Source organism: Cebidichthys violaceus, unplaced genomic scaffold, assembly GCF_023349555.1.
Source record: "Cebidichthys violaceus isolate CVI_PGR_0920_01 unplaced genomic scaffold, fCebVio1.0.p SCAF_7, whole genome shotgun sequence".
NCBI classification, from domain to species: Eukaryota; Metazoa; Chordata; class Actinopteri; order Perciformes; family Stichaeidae; genus Cebidichthys; species Cebidichthys violaceus.
In genome coordinates this window covers 18,274,551-18,297,131 of record NW_027176927.1, presented here as the reverse complement: position 1 = coordinate 18,297,131, position 22,581 = coordinate 18,274,551, and the positions used below count along the sequence as shown (strand labels likewise).

Below are 22,581 nucleotides of genomic sequence, written 5' to 3'. Positions count from 1 at the left end.
TTAGTTCTAGATGTCTGTGTAGTGCTCTCTTCCCTCCACACAGGCCGATGAGAACGGGCCGAGCCTTCTCTTAGCTCACTTATATTAGCTCAATGGAAATCTGGTCCCTATAAAGCTCTGTGTCAAACAGTAGCTTCAGTTTGCTTCGGAGAAAACACAATGCTTCGTTAAAAGCTGTCCTTCTTCACCTCACCCACATTTGTTCCTCCATTGTGTTCTTGTGAGATGCTGACTGTCACAGCGTGGCCTCACCCAAAGACATAGAAACATATGTTGCATATAAATTATCTGTCATCCCTTCACTTTTTATAAATGCACACAACTGCTGGAGACACAATGCTAGTAATGGCACAGCAGAGAGAACAGATGTGCAGCCAGGGTAGGACCACACTGTACACTCTGCTTCAGACGCATCATCTTCTTCTACATAAACAGGATGCATACTTTAAAACACGTTTCTCTGCTTCTTGCTCACTGATGGAAACACTAAGCCATAGAGATGACCTTGACTGTTGACATTGTGAGTGAATATTAATTATGAGACTAGTTTATAGTTTGTTATCGGTCCCTGATCTCAGGGCGGAGCCCCGTTATTATTCATAATCTTACTGACATTAATAATTCTATTGATGTCTTTAGTTTTTCATCTCTGCTGATAACTCAAACACGTTTCTGTATCTACTGATGATGATACTGATGCAGTCAGTTAGGCCTTCAGAATGACGGAGTGAAGATTCAGTGCAATCATCAGAATGACACGCTGATGTTTTCAGCATCTTTAAGTAACTAAAACTTTGATTTGTTGGTTTGTATACGTCTTTGTATAGTATTTATAATCTTCACAGTCCTGTCTATCATTTCTCTTTGTGTATAAGTACATCGAGGGAATATGTGCACATACTTCTAATCAGGCTCATTCAGATGTATTTCTTTTCTTTTTCTACAATTTCTTTGTAATGATAAATATTAATAATATTAATAATATCACATTAAGTCATTATTAATGTTGAACTAGCCCCAGCACTAGGGCATCTCACTGCCCCCCCACAGAGTTTCGTCCTTCTCTCCTCTACAGTGTTAACCGTCTTAAAGGCTGACCTCTGCTTTTATGTGTACATGTCGATCTGCTAATAACTCTTAAGTGTCTTTACTACCAATGAAGGTCAGACCCACGCAGGAAGGTCTGGAGGTAAAGGCCAAGACTATTGGTCTAACAGCCAGGACTTGATGCATCCACCCAAAAGGCCGGCCGCTGAAGGTCAAGGTTACAGAATCAATAGGAGCACCGAGATATTAAACGCACCATTAGGACACATCAAACCTTATGTCACAGAAATACCATGCTAAGAGTTCACTCCTCACTTTAAGTTCAAGTTCACAATGACCCCTAAAGTTCTCCTCCAGGTGTTTATCAATCATCAGTGGAGAAGCCCAGATCCACACAGAAGAACCGCGTGGCTAGAACCTCTTACAAACAGAGTGCTTTGGATAAAAAGCGTTGCTCAATGACTGTAATGTCCTGTTAGACTCCAAACTGACTGACGGTGATAGAGAATGGAGGAGCTGCTCTGCAGGTGTGCTAGAACATTAGACCACTGCTCCACCTCAGTCACCATCACACAGTCCCTCGTGCTGCTCTGGTCACTCTGACCACGTCATGGTTACGTTACATTACATTACATGCTCCATCTGATTCCTGCCTACAGGCAGAAACTAAAGCTCTGTAAACCTCCGGTATACCGTTTTAATTTCCCGTATGATATGAATTTTTCCATATACCGTCATACCGGTAGAAACAACTGCTGTCACTCTTCAACAGGAAGCAAAATATATTGTTCACCGCTACGGTCGGACCTACTTATGTAGTGAGACGGACCCCTAAGTTATGGTTATAACTTTATAACACAACAATTAATAACCCACAACTAACGCTCTTTAACAGGGCAACACCACGGCACACAACAGTTTGTGACACACAAACAATTTGTGACACTAATAATTGTACATGTATAAACTTTCACCGCCGAACGGCATGCTGGGTACAGCTCGGTAGCTAGCCGTTAGCACAACAGTCTGCTAGCAGCCGGGAGAGGCTCCGTCGTTACTGAAGAACAGAACAGAGCGATGCAGGAGGAACAGAGAGAGACCGGAGATGAACCAGGAGAGTCTGAGCCCAACAGAGGAGCTGCGTCTGTTTGGAGCCGCTGTTGATGCCGCTGGTGGAAACACGAGCAACTGACATCACCTCAGCTGAACACGTGAGTTATGTTCATGTGTTCATAGATGCAATCTGAACTATACACCTTGAAAACTGTAAACCTCTCTACGTCATGTTTTTATGTTTGTTAAATTATCAGTAGTGATAACTAAATGATGCTTATTATACTTATTACAAAGAAAAACACTTAAAAACTCTAACAAATTTTTTATTACTTTTTGGGGTATTTTGGTTAGACACATACAAAGCTGATCAGAGTGTACTATGTGTGGTATTTGTTATAAATTTAGTTGGTACATGCCAAGCTGTACAGGGAGGGACTTAGGACCCAGGTGATTGTAGGTGAAGGAAGCAGGAAGAGACGGAAGACACGCCTCACAAACAGCTGGTCACCGCTCGCTGCCAGCTGGTTCTTGTGTTAAAAATGTCAATAATTTTCGGTGTTAATTAGTTAATACGTCAACACGAAAAAAATACCGTGAAACCGGTATAATCTTAGAAAATACATTTCTGGTCATACGGCCCAGCCCTAGATCTGAACTTTACAGATAAAACAGGTGGGAAGCCACACTAAGCTAATTTTCCCAAGAACAACTTTTAGATACAGCACACACGCGCGTACACACACGTACACGTACACACACGTGTACATACACACACACACACACACACACACACACACACACACACACACACACACACACACACACACACACACACACACACACACACACACACACACACACACACACACACACGATTATATTTCCCAGTGACACAAACCTCGTTCTGCAGCTCATCGTCGCTCTTGTGGGAAGCCAGCATTTCAAACAGGGAGGTGCACAGCTCCTCTGGGCTGGACGAGATCATGTTGCCTCCATCCAGATACTTCTCCACCTCCGTTCTAAGGACGGCTCCATCCCCAGAGCTCAGAGCTCTTCCTGAGCTGGACCCCTCTTCCTCACTCGCCTTTCTGTCACTCTGCTGGCTGTTGAGGAAGTTGATGAAGTCTAGACTTGCGTTCTCCTCGTGGATGCCGGAGCGGGGCAGGTCCTCCAGAGGGTCCAGTGCGTAGCAGTCGTGCGAAAAGGCGATGTTGCGTCCAAAAGCAGAGCCTCGTTGGGGGTTGTGACGGGAGCACAGGGTCTGGATGAAGTTCTCAACTCGGGAGTCTCCGAGCGGAGCCACCAGCCGAGCCACACAGGCACAGGAGGCTTCGGCTGCAGATGACGGGAAGGGGCCGAACATCTGTTTGATGGCTCGGGTCTCCTCTGTGCCCACATGGTCTTTGTTGTGGAAGGTCTCAAACAGAAAGACAGCAGCACTTTCAATGGCTGCCTGACCATGTTCAGTCCCCACTGGAAAACAAAACACAACATGTTCACACTTTGAGGTCATGATTGTAGTGATCTCCACAGCCAGAGGCACATCTAGTGATTTGGGGGATCTTGGCAAACCCACACAGGCGGCCTCCCTCCAGGCTCCTGGTCAACCTTTCCCCAAACCAGAATGTTGGTAGAAATCAGATCTTTTAAATACTGGTGGGAGTCTTTTGGTGTTATGCGGCTTTAGACTTCTACTCCACTACATTTCAGACGGAAAGATTATCGACAATTAAGGAAAGTTTATTAGTACAGCACATTTCAACAACAAGGTAATTCAAAGTGCTTCACATAAAACCATTAAAAGCATCAAAACATAATGCAAAAAAAAGGAGATTTAAAAACAATTAAGAACATTCACTGAAACATTAAGAAGTAGTTTAAGAAATAAATACAGTAGTAAAATACAGAAATGTATTAATATCTTGAATGTGGTTCAATCAAAGGCAGCAAACAGAAACGTCTTCAGTCTGGATCTAAAGGAGCTGAGGGTCTCAGCAGACCTGCAGCTTTCTGGGACTTTGTTCCAGATATGTGGAGCAGAAGAACTGAACGCTGCTTCTCCATGTTTAGTTCTGACTCTGGGAACAGAAAGTAGACCGGTCCAGACCACCCGAGGGGTCGGGATGGTTCATGAGGTAGCAGCAGATCCCTAAACCATTCAATGCTTTATAAACCAACAGCAGGACTTTAAAGTCAGTTCTTTGTTGGACAGGAAGCCAGTGAAGACCTCAGAACTGGACTGATGTGATCCACTTTCTTGGTCTCAGTGAGGACTCTGAATCAGCTGCAGCGTTCTGACTGACTTCTTACAGAGACCTGTGAAAACACCGTTACAGTAGTCCAGTACATGATGGACACGTTGAGACATAAGTCCTCTAATCCTTGATATGTTCTTCAGGTGATAGGAGGCTGGTTTTGTGATGGTCTTGATGTGGTGTTCAGGTTGAGGTCTGAATCCATAACTACACCTAGACTTCTGGTTTGGTTTGGCTCAGCTTCAGTGATTGAAGCTGAGCGCTGACTTTCAATCGTTCGTCCTCGGAACCAAAAACAATTACGTCTTTAATTAAGACCTATTTATGAGAAAAAGTAACCTTTACAAACAAGAACGATGATAAATGTATTACTTTTTACAATAAAGTACAATGTGAAAGACCGAAGAATGGACAAATGAACTTCTTTAATGCTAAGTGTTGTTTAACAACATGCATGCATCTGTTCACTCACACACTGGAGCTCCTGAGCAGTAAAGACAGCATCCTGCTGCCCAAAAACATCTCGTTAGGAAATGATTACCAGCTTGACCTTCTGCACGACCTTCAGCGACAGCACGTCTCTCCACTGAGAAGTAGACGGAGACAAACTGTGAAGACATGCAGCACTTATACTAAAGCAGACTATGGTGACTATGGATGTAATGTAACGGCTGCATTGAGGCTTCTCCGGTAACCTCAGCAGAGGCCGGGTTGACCTCTAGCCAGTCACATGACCTCTATGTGACTGAACACAATGACGATCATTGTTTTTATAAAAAGCATTACAAACGTTCCACTAAGATGTCACTGACGTATACAGACCCCTTTACTTTTACACATGTGGTAATGTTGCAGCCTTATGCTAAAATAGTTAAAATGCTACATGAGGTCACATATCTGACAACGTAGACCAGAGTAAAACAACAGAGCAATGAGGTAGAAGGAACAGAACATCTCTGCTTCATTGAAGGTTCCCACAAACACAGTGGCCTGGAGCTGACCGCCCCATCTTCACCAAGACGGATGAAACTTCCAGAAGGGGCAAACATCGATGCCACACTCCACCCATGTGGATATCACATATTATGTACATGTGTCTGCATCATTAATCCTGCTGCAGATGATTCAGGTTGAGCTCATTTTAACTCTTTATACTCTGTTCTTCAGTTTGGTTAGGAAGGCTTTGAAGTAACTAGTAACTAAAGCTGCCAGACTAATGTAGTGTCACTCCTCCACATTCCAAATATGGTCTCTTCCTGTTCATTGGTAGTGAGAAAGACAACTACATGGCAACGGCCGTAATCCAAGATGACGACAGCAAAATTGCCGAACTCGAGGCTTCAAAACATCCGTCCACAAAGCAATGAGTGACGTCACCATGACGACGTCCACTTCTTATACACACATGGTGGACGCAGCCGGTACTGAGTTGCGGGCCGGAATAATGTGATCTGTGTCAATGTGATATTTCAGTTTTTCTTTGTATTAAATGTGCATGTTGTGTGTGTGTGTGTGTGTGTGTGTGTGTGTGTGTGTGTGTGTGTGTGTGTGTGTGTGTGTGTGTGTATATATATATATATATATATATGTACACACACACACACACACACACACACACACACACACACACACACACACACACACACACACACACACGATTCATGTATCTTTACACATCTAATTAGCATTAGTCGTATGGAGACAGCAGTGCTGCTTTGTAAGACCATTAATGTGAGCTGAGCACTATTCACAGCTTCAGAGAAGCAGTAAAGACTACAGCTCACTGTTTAAGGTCCCTGCACCTTATTTAAATAATATTCCAAACAATTCATGCTTAACCAGATACGCACTTTAAAAAAAGGGAATACAGAGTAATTGTCCAATTAGAGTAAAAAATGTCAGAGAGACAAAGGGAGAAGAGTGAAGAAGGTTGGGGAGGAAGAGGAAAGCGAAAACAGATGAAAAGGATTTAAACCAATTAAAAGAGTGTGAAGCGTCGGACTCGATGCTGAACGAAGCGGAGCAGAATGCTGCTTTCATCCTCTGCAGAGTGTGCTCAACACTAACTTCTTATGTGGATCCAGCCACATTGTCTGAGGGCAGGTTCAACAGATAACGCATTAGTGGAACATCAACAACAACAGACACTGTTCCTCTTGACTGGAGAATGAGGAGAAAATACAGCGCCATGAATGGAGAGAAGAGCAAAGTCAATAAAGATCATTACAGACTTCCATGAGAGGGAGCTCCATAACTGACTCATGAACTTCAGCCAACACTGAAGTGGTAGAGGGAGGACTACAGCATGTACAGCATGCTGTCAAACACCTATTTCTGGAGTCAATCTCAAAGATGATGCTCCTAAAAACACACACAGTAAATACACATTTATAAGCAAATTACAAGGACATCCAGCGTGTGCCAGTAGTACAGCCATCCGTTAAAATGATAAACTACAATATCTAATGACGGAGAAATAAGCATTCTCCTGCCTCAGACCTGCTTTTATCTGCTCCAGTTCTAAAGTGGTGCGCAGCTAACAGTGGAAATGATCGTAAAAGTGCTGACAGAGCTAACAGAGCTAACAGCTTCACCTGAGGGGGAAGGCGTCCGTGTGTGTGTGTGTGTGTGTGTGTGTGTGTGTGTGTGTGTGTGTGTGTGTGTGTGTGTGTGTGTGTGTGTGTGTGCTGAAATCTAAACTCAACATGACCATTTGTTAGTTTCAAACTAGTGATTCATTAAATCAGACAGCACCATTAAAACATAACAAATGTCTGAGCTGGAAATGATTTCAGCAATCTGTAGCACCACCCAATAAAAAGATAACTACGTCAACAGAAAGTCCTCTTAGCCAGCTGGAGCAGAACTTCATAAAGAGTTCTATTTGTGGGCCAAGCAAGCAATATCTTACCCCTTTGTAAATGTATCTATGACTGTATTTCATTTACACACACACACACACACACACACACACACACACACACACGGTGAAGTCTGTGTGGTAGTATTGATGTAGTTTAGAGCATCTTATTCCTCTTACCTCTAAATTCTGCTATAAATACAAAGGCGACCGTTTTGTAGACATGGCTTGTTAGAGACAATGACCAGTTGTACATGGATCTGTCCAGAAAACCTGCTGCTAGAAATACTGAGCTAAGGGCAGACTGATCCTCATCAAGTCTGCTTTGAGTCAGTTCTGCACATTAGAACGGTTTGTGAGGATTGAGACAGGAACATGAGGGAAATGGATCTTCAACTAGGAGGATACAATAAATCTGTCCTGATGATGCTGATTTAACACTGAGGGTTTAACTCCCACCCCGGTCCAGTTGGTGGCATGTGCATATTGATTAGCTACCGTTCTGCTCTTTGACCTTAGGTGCGTTACGTTGTCGTCTAGCTGGTTTAGCATTGGTAGACTAGCTACATTGCAAAATGTCCCGGCAGCAGAGTGTCTGGAGTTCCTTTAAAAAGCGCAGTAATGAAGGCGTTGATGGGATTGATGCCTGGGAAGCTGAAGGACGAAGCAAGTGACACCGCTAATGTTCATCAGCCAGTGTTAGCCGACGTTGCTCCGCATGCAAGCGGCAGCAGAAGGGAGAACCTAGTTGGAGCAGGAGTTCACATGGCTGAGGAAGGAAGGTGAAGCTAACACGAGTGACGGATTGTCCGAGGGAGAAATCGGCACTGAATGATCACAAAAGTAGCCACAGCCACATGGAAGCTTCGAAGGGTCGTCAACCGGAGCCTAGTAGTGTTGTATGTGGAAAATAGAGACCTATAATCTAACGTAATAACAAGCAGGCTCTGTCTTCATCAGTCAAAACCTACTGAAACAAGATAGACGTCATCAGCTCTCAGCAGGTGACTCTGCTTCTGTCTGGAGAACCTAAACCCCCCCCCCCCCCATGAACGACCAATGTCTGCCAACGAGTTCTACTGTAGATACTGTAGACAATGGGACAGTTCTGACCCCACCCCCCACGGCTCCATCAACCAGCCACATTTTTATTTTATATTCTTTTATAATCTATTGTAAATTTGAATACGTTTCTATTTATTGCACTGTGTTGATTGTTTGCACCACCCCCCATGGCAAATTCCTTGTATGTGCAACATACATCGGCAATAAACGGTTTCTGATTCTGATTTCCAAAATTCACACCTTTTTGTCAAACAAAATATCCATATTTGTTGGTATAGTCCAGGGGTCACTAATAGGCCTATTAGTGACCCTATTAGTGATATAATAATGTGGCTCTTTTGATTGACATCACTTCACACCTGCATTTAAAGCTGCAGGTGATTCAGTGAAATTATTTTTTCTAAAATGAATTACTTTATTTTAAGAGTCACATTTTTCAAAATCTTTCTGTTTGTCAGTTATTCTTTAAGCCAGCTCTCATTTTACTTGAAATGAGAAGAACATGTATTTATGTATTTACATGTATTATTTATAATCCATCCAGTTAATTTTGAAAACTGAGAATAATAATTGTTAAAATATAATTGTTGTACTTTCTTTATTTGATTGAACAGTTGTTGACTACACAAAGACGTTGTTACTACTACTAGGCTTCTTGAATATATATATATATGTCACTAAATAGCGCTAAATAGCTTAAGTAATGTTCCGGACCTTTGCCCGAGGAGATTTTCTCAATCTGCACCTTTTGGAGTTAATTGATTAATTGAACACTCTAGAATAGTCTTGCTCTCCCGTGGACACGTGCCGCATGTACAGTATAAAAGGGAGGCACACACCCATTAACACACATCAGAAGCTTCATCGACATACTAAAGCTTCTCATAACCTTTATGATAGCTTTGAATGTAACAGATGACAACGGTAGGCTACAGCCCACTCCAACGTAACACAGAGCCAGGGCTATGAACGCCGGCTCCGGTCTTCATACACAGGAGGGACAGAGGGCCGCACCGTACTAAAGAACGACTGCTCTTGGTACATAAAAGGTAAAAACCTGAGAGACCACTGTGTCCACTCATATTTAACCTTCTTTTCAATCAGTGCAGCTCAAGCTGCTTTAGCACCGCTCCCTAAAGGGCAGCCGGTGCTGCAGCCACTGTAGTTATAGTTCTGAGTAGAACCGTTTCAAACATCCCCACACAGAAGGAAATCCTATAAAAGGAATGACTTTTTTGAATACATAACCAAAAACTTGGATTTAAAATAGGAATCTCTATATGTTAAGATGTCACTGCCTGTTTGAAGTTCTAATTCAGTGGTGGAGCATGGTGATCAGTCATGTGACCTATGTACCGTGTTCTACTATGATTGTTGATCTTGCATATGGAGCCACAGTTTGAAACAACTGTCCTACTTTCCCCGCTAACCTTATCAACATCAATTGGTGATTTAACCTTTTTTGCTCACTGTACTCACCCCCTCCATTGTAGAGATTTGGGGAAACTAGGACTGGTGCATAACAATGTATATCGGGGAAAGCTGCTCAATCCTCTCACAGCTTTCCTCATGAACATGGTCGTTATAGAAATCACTTCAAATGCCGAAAAGCACCAGAGAGAGGAGCCCTCTGTAACAGCCAACATGGCTAACTGCACGGGGAACAACGTCCATACTGGCAAGACAAAGTGCTATGATGTCATTCACGTTTTAATTCACCTGTTTCCTTCTACCGGATGACAAGTCAAGCTACCTGCTGTGAAGAGCTGTTTGGTTTGTTCCTTTAAGGAAACCGAGCAGAAATCGATACACAAGCCTTTTTCAAGGAGCCACAACAACTTGTGCTTAAATTCCTTAAAGTCTTAATCCTCAGCACAGCCTACTGTGCTCTACTGGACCGTCTTTTCTGGAAAAATTATCTCGTGTACTTCAGACCTCCCTCTCTTCTCCAGCCGTCCTGCTCTGCAGCTTGGAAGAGTAAAGATGCACTTTGAATCTAATTCACTGACTTCTTGTACAGATGTAGGTCAGCCCTTTCTGTTGAGCCTGTGCTCGTGGCGAGGCTCAACACTTTCAAATGAGCATCAACACTCCATGTTTTCAGACATGGAGACGAGTTCTTCATGTAGCACAATGAACCTTGTGCTTTTTCTTCATCAGCCAACAAGGATTTCTTTTCTTGGCACAAGTTGGTCAAACGTCAGGTATCCTTCTGCAGACTCTTCAGCGACAGCATGGAGTCCTCCTGTCATCATGTCACGTTGCCACTTGTCTTGAAGGTAGGCCACTCAAAGGGAAGTAAGCATGTGGAGCTCAACCTTCAGGTTGTAAAATACCCACACAGAACTCAAGTTGTGTCGTTTCCTTTTCCGATGTCCAGTCGAAGGTTTTTAATAGCAGAGCCAGAGCTCAAGCTCATTGTGGCATGACGAATAAGGTATAATGAGGGTTTTGGAAAACATCACCGACTCAACAGTCACGTTGTAAATTGTAAAATTTCTGACTCACTCAAAACTCAGTACCAGTGGAACATCATGGCACTCCAATGGGTCAAATGTTGGGAACAGAGAGTGAATGCCAAGAGTGTCTTCATAGACCAGACATAATAAAACCCCTGATGATCGTTTCAGAGACTACACCCTTTAAAGGAAGCGCTTTCTTAACGGACTGGGATGCAGCATACTGTCCCTTTGATCAATGACTCATATCAGTGTTACTCTCTAGTTTTGTGCTGGAGAGACACTGGGACAAAGTGACCTTGCTGGACACGGCTTGTGTCATTATGAAATGAGCACAATTACATATCTGAAAGTCAAATCAAAGGAAAATGAATCAATATTGTCCTATGATTCAATGATGATCAAGAAAAAAGATCTTCACAACAAAATACTTAAACATACATGAAGTGGTTTAACTTTTCGGCATAAAAGGATCAGAGGGTCAAAGTGAAGCACAGACGGTCACGTTCACACACCTCATGTGTCAGCGAGTGAAGACATAAACTCACAATTTGTCACAGTTGTAAGTCCAGAATAAGCCGTAGGAAGAACCTTAAACCATTTGGAACAGCGAACATAATCAGACACTCATTCCTGTGCATGCTGCTCCTCAGCCAGACCAGAGCAACCGGCCCAGAGACTGTTAGTCTTCTGGAGGGATGCTGAACTACGTGACTCACCTAGAATAGAATAAGTACGTTCTACAGCTTCTACGACTAGTAGTTCTCTTGAATACCTATGTTGAGTACACTTATTGTAAGTCTCTTTGGGTAAAAGCGTCTGCTAAATGACTGAAATGTAATGTTTACCAACAGCCTGGGGCCTCTCCCACAGTCCCGCTGATAACGGAGCTAACAGCTAACAGCTAACTTTACCACAGGTCGCACTGACTTACGTTATAAGGTTCAAGCTCTACTCAGTAAAAACGGGTCCAAATGTAATCTTGTCAAAAGCAGTTTGACAGCAGTTTGATGTTTCTGAGGCTGTGGTGAAGCTAGTTTGGACCTTTGCTGTTAACTGTAGCTCTGAGGAAGAAAATCAGAATCTGCCGGTCAGACATTTAAAAAATCTGGATCAGCCAAGAAAGTCACAATCATTGGATCTGATGTCATCATGTTGTGCGTTCTTATACATCTTCATTTGTTATGTGAACATAGATTACTTGTTATTAAATTTACAGTAAATTTAAATCAATTTAGAACCATAACTTCCTTGATTTTATTTCAAGACCATTTAAGACTTTAAAGGAGGCAAGGGAGGAAAGAGGAGCCATTGTTGTGACTTGTGATTTTAAGTGGACAATTTATTAAAGCCAGACAACAAAGCTCTTCCTTTTGAATTCAGAGACATTTCTAATCCCGATCATTTCAGCAGCTGCTGAGCTTATCACATTTAGACACGCAGTCTAAAAACAGAAAACGTCTGTCATTCAACACAAACACATAAAAATAGATTGAAAAATTAAAAATGGATTTGAGGCTGAAGAATTCATTACCTATTTCTTTGGCTGCCTGAAGGAGGCTCTTCAGCTCCTGACCGGCAGCTTGCTGTTCAGCTTTGTCCTGATGCTCGGAGCACAAATGGACAATCTTCTTCCATGTTAGACCTTCTCTGGCAAACAGCTCCCGTCTCTTCAGTCGTTTGGTCTAGAGCAGCAGAGAGACACTATTAGGCTTCTAGAAGGAGTTTCTTATTGCTCACAGAACCCTGGATAAGGCTCATCTAGCCCAACTGGTTCCCGATGTACTGTACAGATCAGTGTTTCCCCAAACATCATATTAGGGGGAGCCCGAGTTCATTTTGTTTCATTTAATTTTCTCTATAGCTCCAGATCACAACAGAAGTCATTTAAGGTTCCTTTCCTATAGAACAGGTCTACACCTTGTTCTCTTATCACACAAACTGAATATCCTGATGTTATTTAACGAAGCACATTGAGAAAGGGCTCCAGCTGCACAGGTTTTGTTTCTATAACAACATCTCAATGACATCCTGTTCATGTGTTGTTGTTGTTCCTACATAGCTTAAATTAGCTGATGAGTTCTACGATGACGTGGTGTCAGACCGGTGCAGAGCCTTGTGTTCTCACTGATACCCGATCCTTTTTAGAGGCATTTCTGATACAACAACTCTGATCCAGAATGAGGCTGTTTACATATGCATCCTCAGTAGTTCTGTGGAAAAGTCAGCGTTAATTAGAATAACTTCTTTTTCAAGCTTCTGCCATGAGAGCAGTGGAGTATTAAATCTGAGCAGGTGTGACTGAGGTCAGGGGAAGCATTAACACAATGACTCCATTACAATCCGCATCTCCATGTCTTGCTATACTAAGCATTTTAACACAAGCTGAGAGATAATCTGTGACTTCAGCCATCTTTTCCCTGGAGAAGATTTCACTGGAGGGGAGCCATGTAAAAGTGAACGGCTGAATACTGCTCACAGTTTCTCTTCAAGTCCCAGGAAGAGGCGACTCATGTGAAAAACAAAAGACCAGAATGGAGTAAAAAGACATTTTGATTGTAAAAAGATGGGATAATGATTGGCGGATTTTTGCCGGTCAAATAGTCACTGTGTGTGTGTGTGTGTGTGTGTGTGTGTGTGTGTGTGTGTGTGTGTGTGTGTGTGTGTGTGTGTGTGTGTGTGTGTGTGTGTGTGTGTGTGTGTGTGTGTGGAGCAGACAGACCACATCCACACACTCGTTGCTTTCGTACTAAATGTATGCAGGCTGATATTCAACCTTGGTGTTCTGTTGGGAGGTGCAGTGACTTCAACTAAGTAAGAGTAGAGGAGCTAAACTAACTAACTAACTAACTAACTGACGTAAGTCCACTAACTCATGTGATCATTCACTACCTTGTCTTAGAGCTGCTCTGTGGAAACCTTGTATTGCTCTGCAGAAGGTGTTATCTGTGCAGCCTATCGAGGTGGTTCACACAGATACCGTTTGTTCTATTGAAAACTGTCGTAGTGGGATTTTGAAAGCGCTTTCTAAATGAAAAGGGAGTTCAGATTTATGTGACTGCTCGTGTCAACTGATGAAGAAGTAGCCTCTGCAGTAGTGTAGAAAACACAGTAGCAGCACTCTGAGATACGTAGGCTGTACGGTGCTGATGATGGGCAGTGCTCACTACGTGGTTAGAGGGGGGCAGCGTTACTGCTAGGAGGTGTTATTAGCTCTCTATAGAGCAACAGACACTTTATCTACCAACCAGTGACGAGCCATGAAGAGCCCCGTCCTCCTATATGCTGCAGCAGGTTATCGCATATACATGATTGGGACATTGGGACATTGTGTCTCCTCCTCCACAGCCGTACCAACTAAACATCACTCTCTCACAGTGGACTCCAATCACAAACACTGGGACCACAGACACCGTTTCTCACAGCGGATGTTGAAAATCAATCTTAAAGTAAAAGTAAATATCTGGAGCAGAGTCTACATCTGTGATGCTCCATCCAAACTGAAAACTTGGGGATGTTTTTCCTTTGGAGGGGAAAAGGGGAGATGGATCAGAGCCATACAGCAGGCAAGCTGTGTCATCACAGATAAAAGTGAAACATGTTAAATCACATTACCTGCTCACTGACAGTGCTGGAAGAAAAACAAGCGGCCTAAGATAGAAGCCTCCAGTGAGAGTCAGAGCAGCACACGCTTCCTCTCTGGTAGAACATGCAGTGTGAGGATTCTACTGACTTCTACCATGATGGATATTCATCATTAACCTTCAGGAATTAAAGGTCTGTGATGACATCAACAAGTCAGTGGACTGGTGACACTACTGACTGAGTGAAGCTGTACATCGTCTTCTGTGGCTTCGTACCGCTAAGAAAACAACCGTGGTGATGTCATAATGATGTCATAATGATGTCATTACGCTCATCTACTACTACTACAGTACTACAGTACTAGCACTACAGTACTACTACTACTACAGTACTAGTACTACAGTACTAGTACTACAGTACTATTACTACTACTACAGTACTACAGTACTAGTACTGCAGTACTACTACTACTACTACAGTACTAGCACTACAGTACTACTACTACTACAGTACTAGCACTACAGTACTACTACTACTACAGTACTAGTACTACAGTACTACTAATACAGTACTACTACTACAGTACTACTACTACAGTACTAGTACTACTACTACTACAGTACTAGTACTGCAGTACTACTACTACTACTACTACAGTACTAGCACTACTCTGCTGGTTGTGGATAACATGATTTTAGCTAGCATCAGCAAATACGCAATATTTACAGCCTGTATGTTTCTGTACCATTCAGATGTGCTGCCACAGTATTCATCCACCCATCAGTACTGGTACACAGTATTCATCCACCCATCAGTACTGGTAGACAGTATTCATCCGCCCATCAGTACTGGTACACAGTATTCATCCGCCCATCAGTACTGGTAGACAGTATTCATCCGCCCATCAGTACCGGTAGACAGTATTCATCCGCCCATCAGTACTGGTACACAGTATTCATCCGCCCATCAGTACTGGTAGACAGTATTCATCCGCCCATCAGTACTGGTACACAGTATTCATCCGCCCATCAGTACTGGTACACAGTATTCATCCGCCCATCAGTACTGGTACACAGTATTCATCCACCCATCAGTACTTGTAGACAGTATTCATCCACCCATCAGTACTGGTAGACAGTATTCATCCACCCATCAGTACTGGTAGACAGTATTCATCCGCCCATCAGTACTGGTAGACAGTATTCATCCACCCATCAGTACTGGTAGACAGTATTCATCCGCCCATCAGTACTTGTAGACAGTATTCATCCACCCATCAGTACTGGTAGACAGTATTCATCCACCCATCAGTACTGGTAGACAGTATTCATCCACCCATCAGTACTGGTAGACAGTATTCATCCGCCCATCAGTACTGGTAGACAGTATTCATCTGCCTATCAGTACTGGTACACAGTATTCATCCACCCATCAGTACTTGTAGACAGTATTCATCCACCCATCAGTACTGGTAGACAGTATTCATCCGCCCATCAGTACTGGTAGACAGTATTCGTCCACCCATCAGTACTGGTAGACAGTATTCATCTGCCTATCAGTACTGGTACACAGTATTCATCCACCCATCAGTACTTGTAGACAGTATTCATCCACCCATCAGTACTGGTAGACAGTATTCATCCGCCCATCAGTACTGGTAGACAGTATTCGTCCACCCATCAGTACTGGTAGACAGTATTCATCCACCCATCAGTACTGGTACACAGTATTCATCCACCCATCAGTACTGGTAGACAGTATTCATCCACCTATCAAAACTATTTAAAACACACTGCTACACTGGGTGACATGTTCTGTTATTACCATAAACACACACACACACACACACACACACACACACACACGTTTCTTTGTAATTAACAAGAATTCATGAGGAAATCGTGTGAATGAACAGAAGAATATAGGTGTTATTTGCTGAGGCTGTATTGACCATGTCATATGCAGATAGAAACATGTTTTACCATATCATAAACAGACAAACTGTTCATTTGCCAAATAAATCCATTAATTTGCCAAATCCATACGGTGTGAAATGTTCATGTAAGAAAGCAAATGAAGTCCTGAGAAACGGTCCTTTGAAGAGTAGATGCATCAAAGTGGGCTGTGTGCAGAATTAAGGGCTCAAAATGTTCCACATCATTTATAAACTAAATGTTTTACAATAATGAACAAATGGAAACAGATCAATACAAACTGCTACATGAGCTCAATCAGGTGGTCACAGCTGAGAGTGTTCATTATGAACGGTGTGCTTTAGGCTTCAATAATGGATATCTAATATCTGCTGGTTAACTGAAATATCATACAACATTTTGAATGAACTCAGCCCAGTGATGTCATCAACTCGTTCACTCTAGTAATATAATCAAAACTCTCCTGAAAGCATGTAGTCTTCTGGCTCATTTTAAACTCTATATTAAATTTAAACTCCTTTTGAATGGGAAGTCGTCAAATGATGCGACACGTGACGGAGCAGTGCAGGTTACTACTCACTCACATGTCCATCCTCACACACAAAACATGACATCAGGCCAAGCATTGCTGTCTGTGAGTATGTTCCTCCAGAGTAACGGTTAAAAAGGTACGTTATTGGATTGAAATTGCAACACACTTCACACCGGGACTCGTCCACTGTGCCAAAACGCCCGAGTTGAAATTCTTCAACTCACGTGAAAAAGGCGTGTCACTGCAGCGTAACAGCCTATCAGCGTTGAGATGCTCCCCGTCATCACTGAGGTCCTGCCAGCTCCACGACGCCTCACATTAGTAGATATGTGTATAAACGTGTGTGTAAACCATGTGGTACAAACAATGAATAGACGGTATCTACGTCTAGATGACGTTATGTTGAGTGTTGATGGAGCTGCTACAATGTTAGCTTAGCATAGCACCGACTGATCATAGCTCAATTGAGAAAATATTTTAAAGTTATTTGTTTGTCGTCTTTTGGAGAAAACTAACAAAACATGAATTCAAACTTTATACAAATCGGCATCATTACGTTACTTTTTTAGTTATTTATTATTTCAGCGTCGCCCCCCCCCCCCCCCCCCCCCAAATGAACACAAATGGTCCTCTGCCCAAATGATTGATTAATGAAGGTGAACTCACCTTAAGACAACTGACATTTTATCATACCACTCTCTGCACTAAAACTGTCAACTGTGGCCACTGCAATGATGAGGTTAAGTAAAGCGACATGAGTATCATATTAGTATTAGTATTGACAGTTCCTATCGTGTATTTCTGGGACATTATATTTGATTAAAGGTAACTAATAGTCAATGTAATCCATTTCATACACCTTTTTTTTGCTAGAAAATGAAAGTAAACGTGAGCATCACAGCCATTGGTGGTGGAACAGAACACTGGACTGCTCCAACGCTGTGGAAGTGCTTGAGATGATGTCATAGAACACTACTGACTGAGCTCCACGTTACACTGTAGCAAGACTAACATCCAACCACACACTGCTGGCCTCACCTTCAGGTCATAGAGCTGCTCAGTAATGGCCTCCTTCTTGCTCACATTGGAGAAGGAGCGCAGAGCACCTGTGAGCCGCGGAGGAGACATTGTTCCCTGATGCTCTGAGGTTCTCTGGTGTTCTCTGAGGTTCTCTGGTGTTCTCTGATGCTCTCTTCCAAACACTTGTTCCCCAGCTTACTTCTATGGCAGACAGACAGACAGACAGAATGGGTTCTACATGACGTAACCTATCGATAGATGAACTCTATACAGAGAAGCTGTCCGTTTAAAGTTGCCTTTGGGAACAAGAGTCACACCTATAAAGTAGGTTATTCACAAATGTCACGAGGCGTTGGGCTGTTTCTGTGTATTCAATGAACAGCAGCAGTTAAATATCTGACACGTTATCCACAGGAAGAGCGATGGTGCTGGTTGGAGCAGATATGTATAATAAACGTGAAGCTGTCAGGAAACACTGCTCGGTAGATATGTGGTGTACGATCCGTCAAAACCCGAAACCATCTCGTACAACACGACGCTAACACGTGAACGTTATTTAGCTGTTAACAATGATGTCACGTGCGAGCTGTTTCTAACAGTCCCGGGTCAATATGCTGCGTCTGTTACTGATACGACACTTTTATAACTTTTCACATCACGCTGTGTAGGAGTGTGTGTTGCTAGCTAATGTTAGCTCGTCAGCCTGGCTGTCACTGTAGCGTTAGCTTTAGCACAATCAATAACTGTCAACATCAAACGAAGCGCGGCTCATCAGCGGTACATCACGCGGTGTAAAACTAAATACTTCGACGGCTAACTACCTTCTGAAGCGCCTTGTAGCATGAACAGTGAGGCGCGTGAGACTAGCCCACCGGCAGATGTCAACAGAAGTCGTGTGGAAGCTGGGAACTGTGGGTGTTGTAGTTTATACGAGAGGTAGTCGTGTCTCAATTAAAACTAAATGACTACATTACCCACAGGAGTGCCACGTCACACAGGGTTTGCTTTTAATTCTAACCAGCGTACACCGAGATCCGTATGGGCGGAGTCAGTCGAATGTGAACGGGGTACGCAGCTGCTGGAACAGAACAAGTGACACCAAATCCGAGTTTTGCGTCGAAGTCTGCTGCTTGTGGAGTCTTCCGCTGCCCCAGTGTCCGTTTACCCCGTCCTTAAAGCGGCTAACTCCACACAGTCGGAGCGCTTTCGAAAAGAAAACGAAACTTACTGAGACACTTAGAAACACTGCATGCACATAGACAACAGAAAGACCTCACTGCATGCACATAGACAACAGAAAGACCTCACTGCATGCACATAGACAACAGAAAGACCTCACTGCATGCACATAGACAACAGAAAGACCTCACTGCATGCACATAGACAACAGAAAGACCTCACTGCATGCACATAGACAACAGAAAGACCTCACTGCATGCACATAGACAACAGAAAGACCTCACTGCATGCACATAGACAACATAAAGCCAACAAGACCAAGGACAATGAATATCCACAACAGTAGATCTTTACCGTCAGGTCAAACTTTTCCTTTCTACATGAAATATTAAAATCCAGTGAGTTGTATTGCCATTTCCCCCACCAACATTATTCTGTATTGTTTCTGTCCGACATATAAAGAAAAGAGTCTCCTACAGCCATGTGAACAACCCTATGAGGCTGTATGCACAGCGCTGCCGTGAACTAAATGCTAATGTCAGCATGCTAACATGCTCACAGTGAAGCTAGAATTCTCATGTTTAGGCATACTGGTTGCAATATCTTCCTCTTAGTTTGTATGTTAGCATTTGCTAATCAGCACTAAACAGAAAGTACAGCGGAGGCTGATGAGAAACGATATAAACCAGCATTAAACCAACATATTGAAGAAGTCTAAAAGTCCTTAAAAAAATCATTGGGCTTCATCTGTGGCTTCATCTAAGGGAGGTGAGAAATCAGCAAACTAGTGTAACTACAGGTCAGAAGTGATGGCTGACAATAATCATTGTGTCCCTTGGACCAGTCCAATAAAGTCCAATAGGTACCTATTAGCACCAGGACCACCAGACACCTGAACGGATTAGTAGGCTGTAAATAGCCTACATGTTAGATTGTAACTCCCTTATTCCCTAACTTCACATCTTGTTCCCTTATAGCCTACATAGGGCCTGCTGGTCGGCTTCACCACTAGTGCACTGAATTAAGAAGAACTACACTGTAGCCTTCGCTTCAGACTGTATTCTAAAGCGTTACTAATATTTTCTAAATGCTTATGCTCGGATGGTACTTCAGTTATACTTCTGCTGTATCTCACATTGTGTCTACATGATCACATATCTTAAAATGTGACTGTTATGCATGTCAGGAATAAAACATCAGCCCTGTGACACACAGAACACACACATGCTCCTGATCAGGTATTGATGTGTGGAGGAGGCGTGCGCTCTGACACTCTGGCACTTCTTAAATCTGCAGATTCATCAACGTAGCCTGTCGTTCAGATGGCTGCAGGGATGTGATGAACTGAAGGAGACACTTCAGACAGTTTGACAAGCATATTTCAGGGTATAACCATACTGTGAGAGCCACTCATATTCATTTATTTAATAACATGTAATTAACATGTTTTCATTGTGATCGCTGGCCGGTCAGTTTTAAGATGGTGTATTCACGTTTTCAGTATTCCTCTGTTGTTGCTGCAGATGTGCTCTAAGTATTTAGTTTGCTCTTGCTGATGCTGCTGCACTCACTGTCTGCCTGTTGTTGCCTTGAAGAAGCTCTCTGACAGGTAGCTCACTGATCAAAAAGATGTTTGCACAGATTTGATTTACTCTGCAGGAGCTTTTTCCAGCAGATAGTTCTCCCACCAAAATACCAAGAAGTCACTGCTTCTTCTGAATGAACCTCCCACCACCTCGTACGCTGTGTGCTCTGTGCTGCCGTCACCACACAGACTAAGACAACGTCACGGTCAGGAACACACCACACTCATTCTGGGGCCATTAGCAGAGGTTTAGACCTCCTGTGTTGTATGATCTCTTTATTTTCAGTTCATACTGTTATATACATACACAAGAAGAGGTGAAATGCATTCATTTCCTCTAATGCTGCACTGTGCCACAAATTGATGTGAAAAGCAGCTTCAATTAGACAAGCTCATTGTAATTCATAACTCACCTACTGTGACTCCAACCTGAGGAGAAGGTGTCTCATCTGCTCTCTCACTTCATTAGCTTTATTCCTCTGTGTGGTTTGTCCTCTTGGCCAGGTCCCTCCCCCAACACACACACACACACACACACACACACACACACACACACACACACACACACACACACACACACACTATGCATGAGTGGTGTCCACTGAATTTTGGCTATGCCGCAAGTGAGCTCTGTGAGAGTGAGAGAATGATTCACTCTCATTTTCTCTCTCCCCCTTACATACACACACACACACACACACACACACACACACACACACACACACACACACACACACACACACACACACACACACACACACACACACACACACACACACACACACACACACACACACACACGTCCTGGAGACCACACTAAAGGGCACGACCTGTAGAATACAATGCATCAGTTTGAGTTTTATTTATGTGAATTTCTCATGTTTGACTTGTCGTCCCTGATATTGTTGCATCCAACATAAACCACATTCCAAGTGAATATCCTGTGGATGACATTACCACGGGCAAAGACAAAGTAACATGAACCAAACTGCAAGGAAAGCACTGCATCCTGAGGCAAACCGATTCCATGTGTGCAGCGTCACTGAACAAAGACATGCAACAGCTCTGCAGTTAGGGGTTAAACTGCAAACAAACTGATATGATTCTGTGACGTAATGAGAAACAATGTTGTCTGCAATCAGGTTTACCGCTAATGATAATAGTTCATTCTGTAATGATGCACATTTGTATCTAATCAGGAGCTTAAGCTGTCATTAGTCACCATCACATTCTTTTCTGGGGATTGTTGCAAATTATTTAGAAATGTATCTTTGATATGAAAAAGTCACTTAGACAGTATCTTCTATGCTAAGACCCTCTTCACATGATCAGTGCCAGAATGCTTTGCAGCTGTGGGACCCATTGTTTAGCTGCTACAATGTTCATGTTAGAATATATATTTGATTGTGTGACAAACTATTAGCAAACCATCGAACAGCTGCTGAGATATCGGTCATGGTGGCGCTAGAGGAGACAGCCCTGAATAAAGTAAAGAAACTAAACTAAGATATCACCATGAGACCTTCACAGTTGGCTGCTTACATTAAGAAAATGATAATGTATTCCACGTTTTCTGAGAATGTTATGTTTAAATATACATTTCCAGAACAGAAGTCTCAACATTGGATAAAGCCAGGTGCAACATTCTTGTTTCACTTTGTTTACTGAGGTCATTTTAAATGTAGCGTTGTGTCGCTCACTTTTGACAGTTATTCAAATCAATGTTCTCCGTGTTTTTATTAATCAAATGTAGTATAAATGAGTGTCTGAATGCTGTGTGAACAAAGTCCTCAGTAGAACCCTTCAGAACACAGAGAGGAATGGACGGGTAACGTTTGGTGTGTGTAGAGCTGAAGTGGAGATTCTGGATCAGTCTGAGAACAAACGTCTTTAAAGATATGTTGTGGTTAATTACAAACATTTTGAAGACACTACAGGTGAATAATAGACATCACTATGAAACGTCCCTGTTGATTACTTACATTAACACAATCATTTGTTGTA

At 42.8% G+C, this 22,581-nt stretch overlaps 1 protein-coding gene across 4 annotated transcripts in view; it reads right to left on the bottom strand.

Annotated features, from left to right (window-relative positions):
• Positions 1–18,707, bottom strand: part of ascc3 (activating signal cointegrator 1 complex subunit 3) — a 135,056-nt gene extending 116,349 nt beyond the window's left edge. For 2 of the 4 annotated variants that reach the window (XR_011105313.1, XM_068735146.1), the window contains exons 1-4: positions 18,635–18,707; positions 17,832–18,014; positions 12,277–12,427; positions 3,002–3,576 (exon numbers count right to left, since the gene is read on the bottom strand). Coding sequence is in view for 3 of the 4 variants with exons in the window: in XM_068735146.1 (XP_068591247.1) it covers positions 3,002–3,576; positions 12,277–12,427; positions 17,832–17,921 (816 nt within the window). In the remaining variant the exon portion in view is untranslated. Of the gene's footprint in view, positions 1–3,001; positions 3,577–12,276; positions 12,428–17,831; positions 18,015–18,130; positions 18,586–18,634 lie in introns of those variants that run through there. The other 2 variants (XM_068735148.1, XM_068735147.1) reach the window with 2 other exon arrangements.
• Between the last annotated feature and the right edge of the window lie 3,874 nt (positions 18,708–22,581).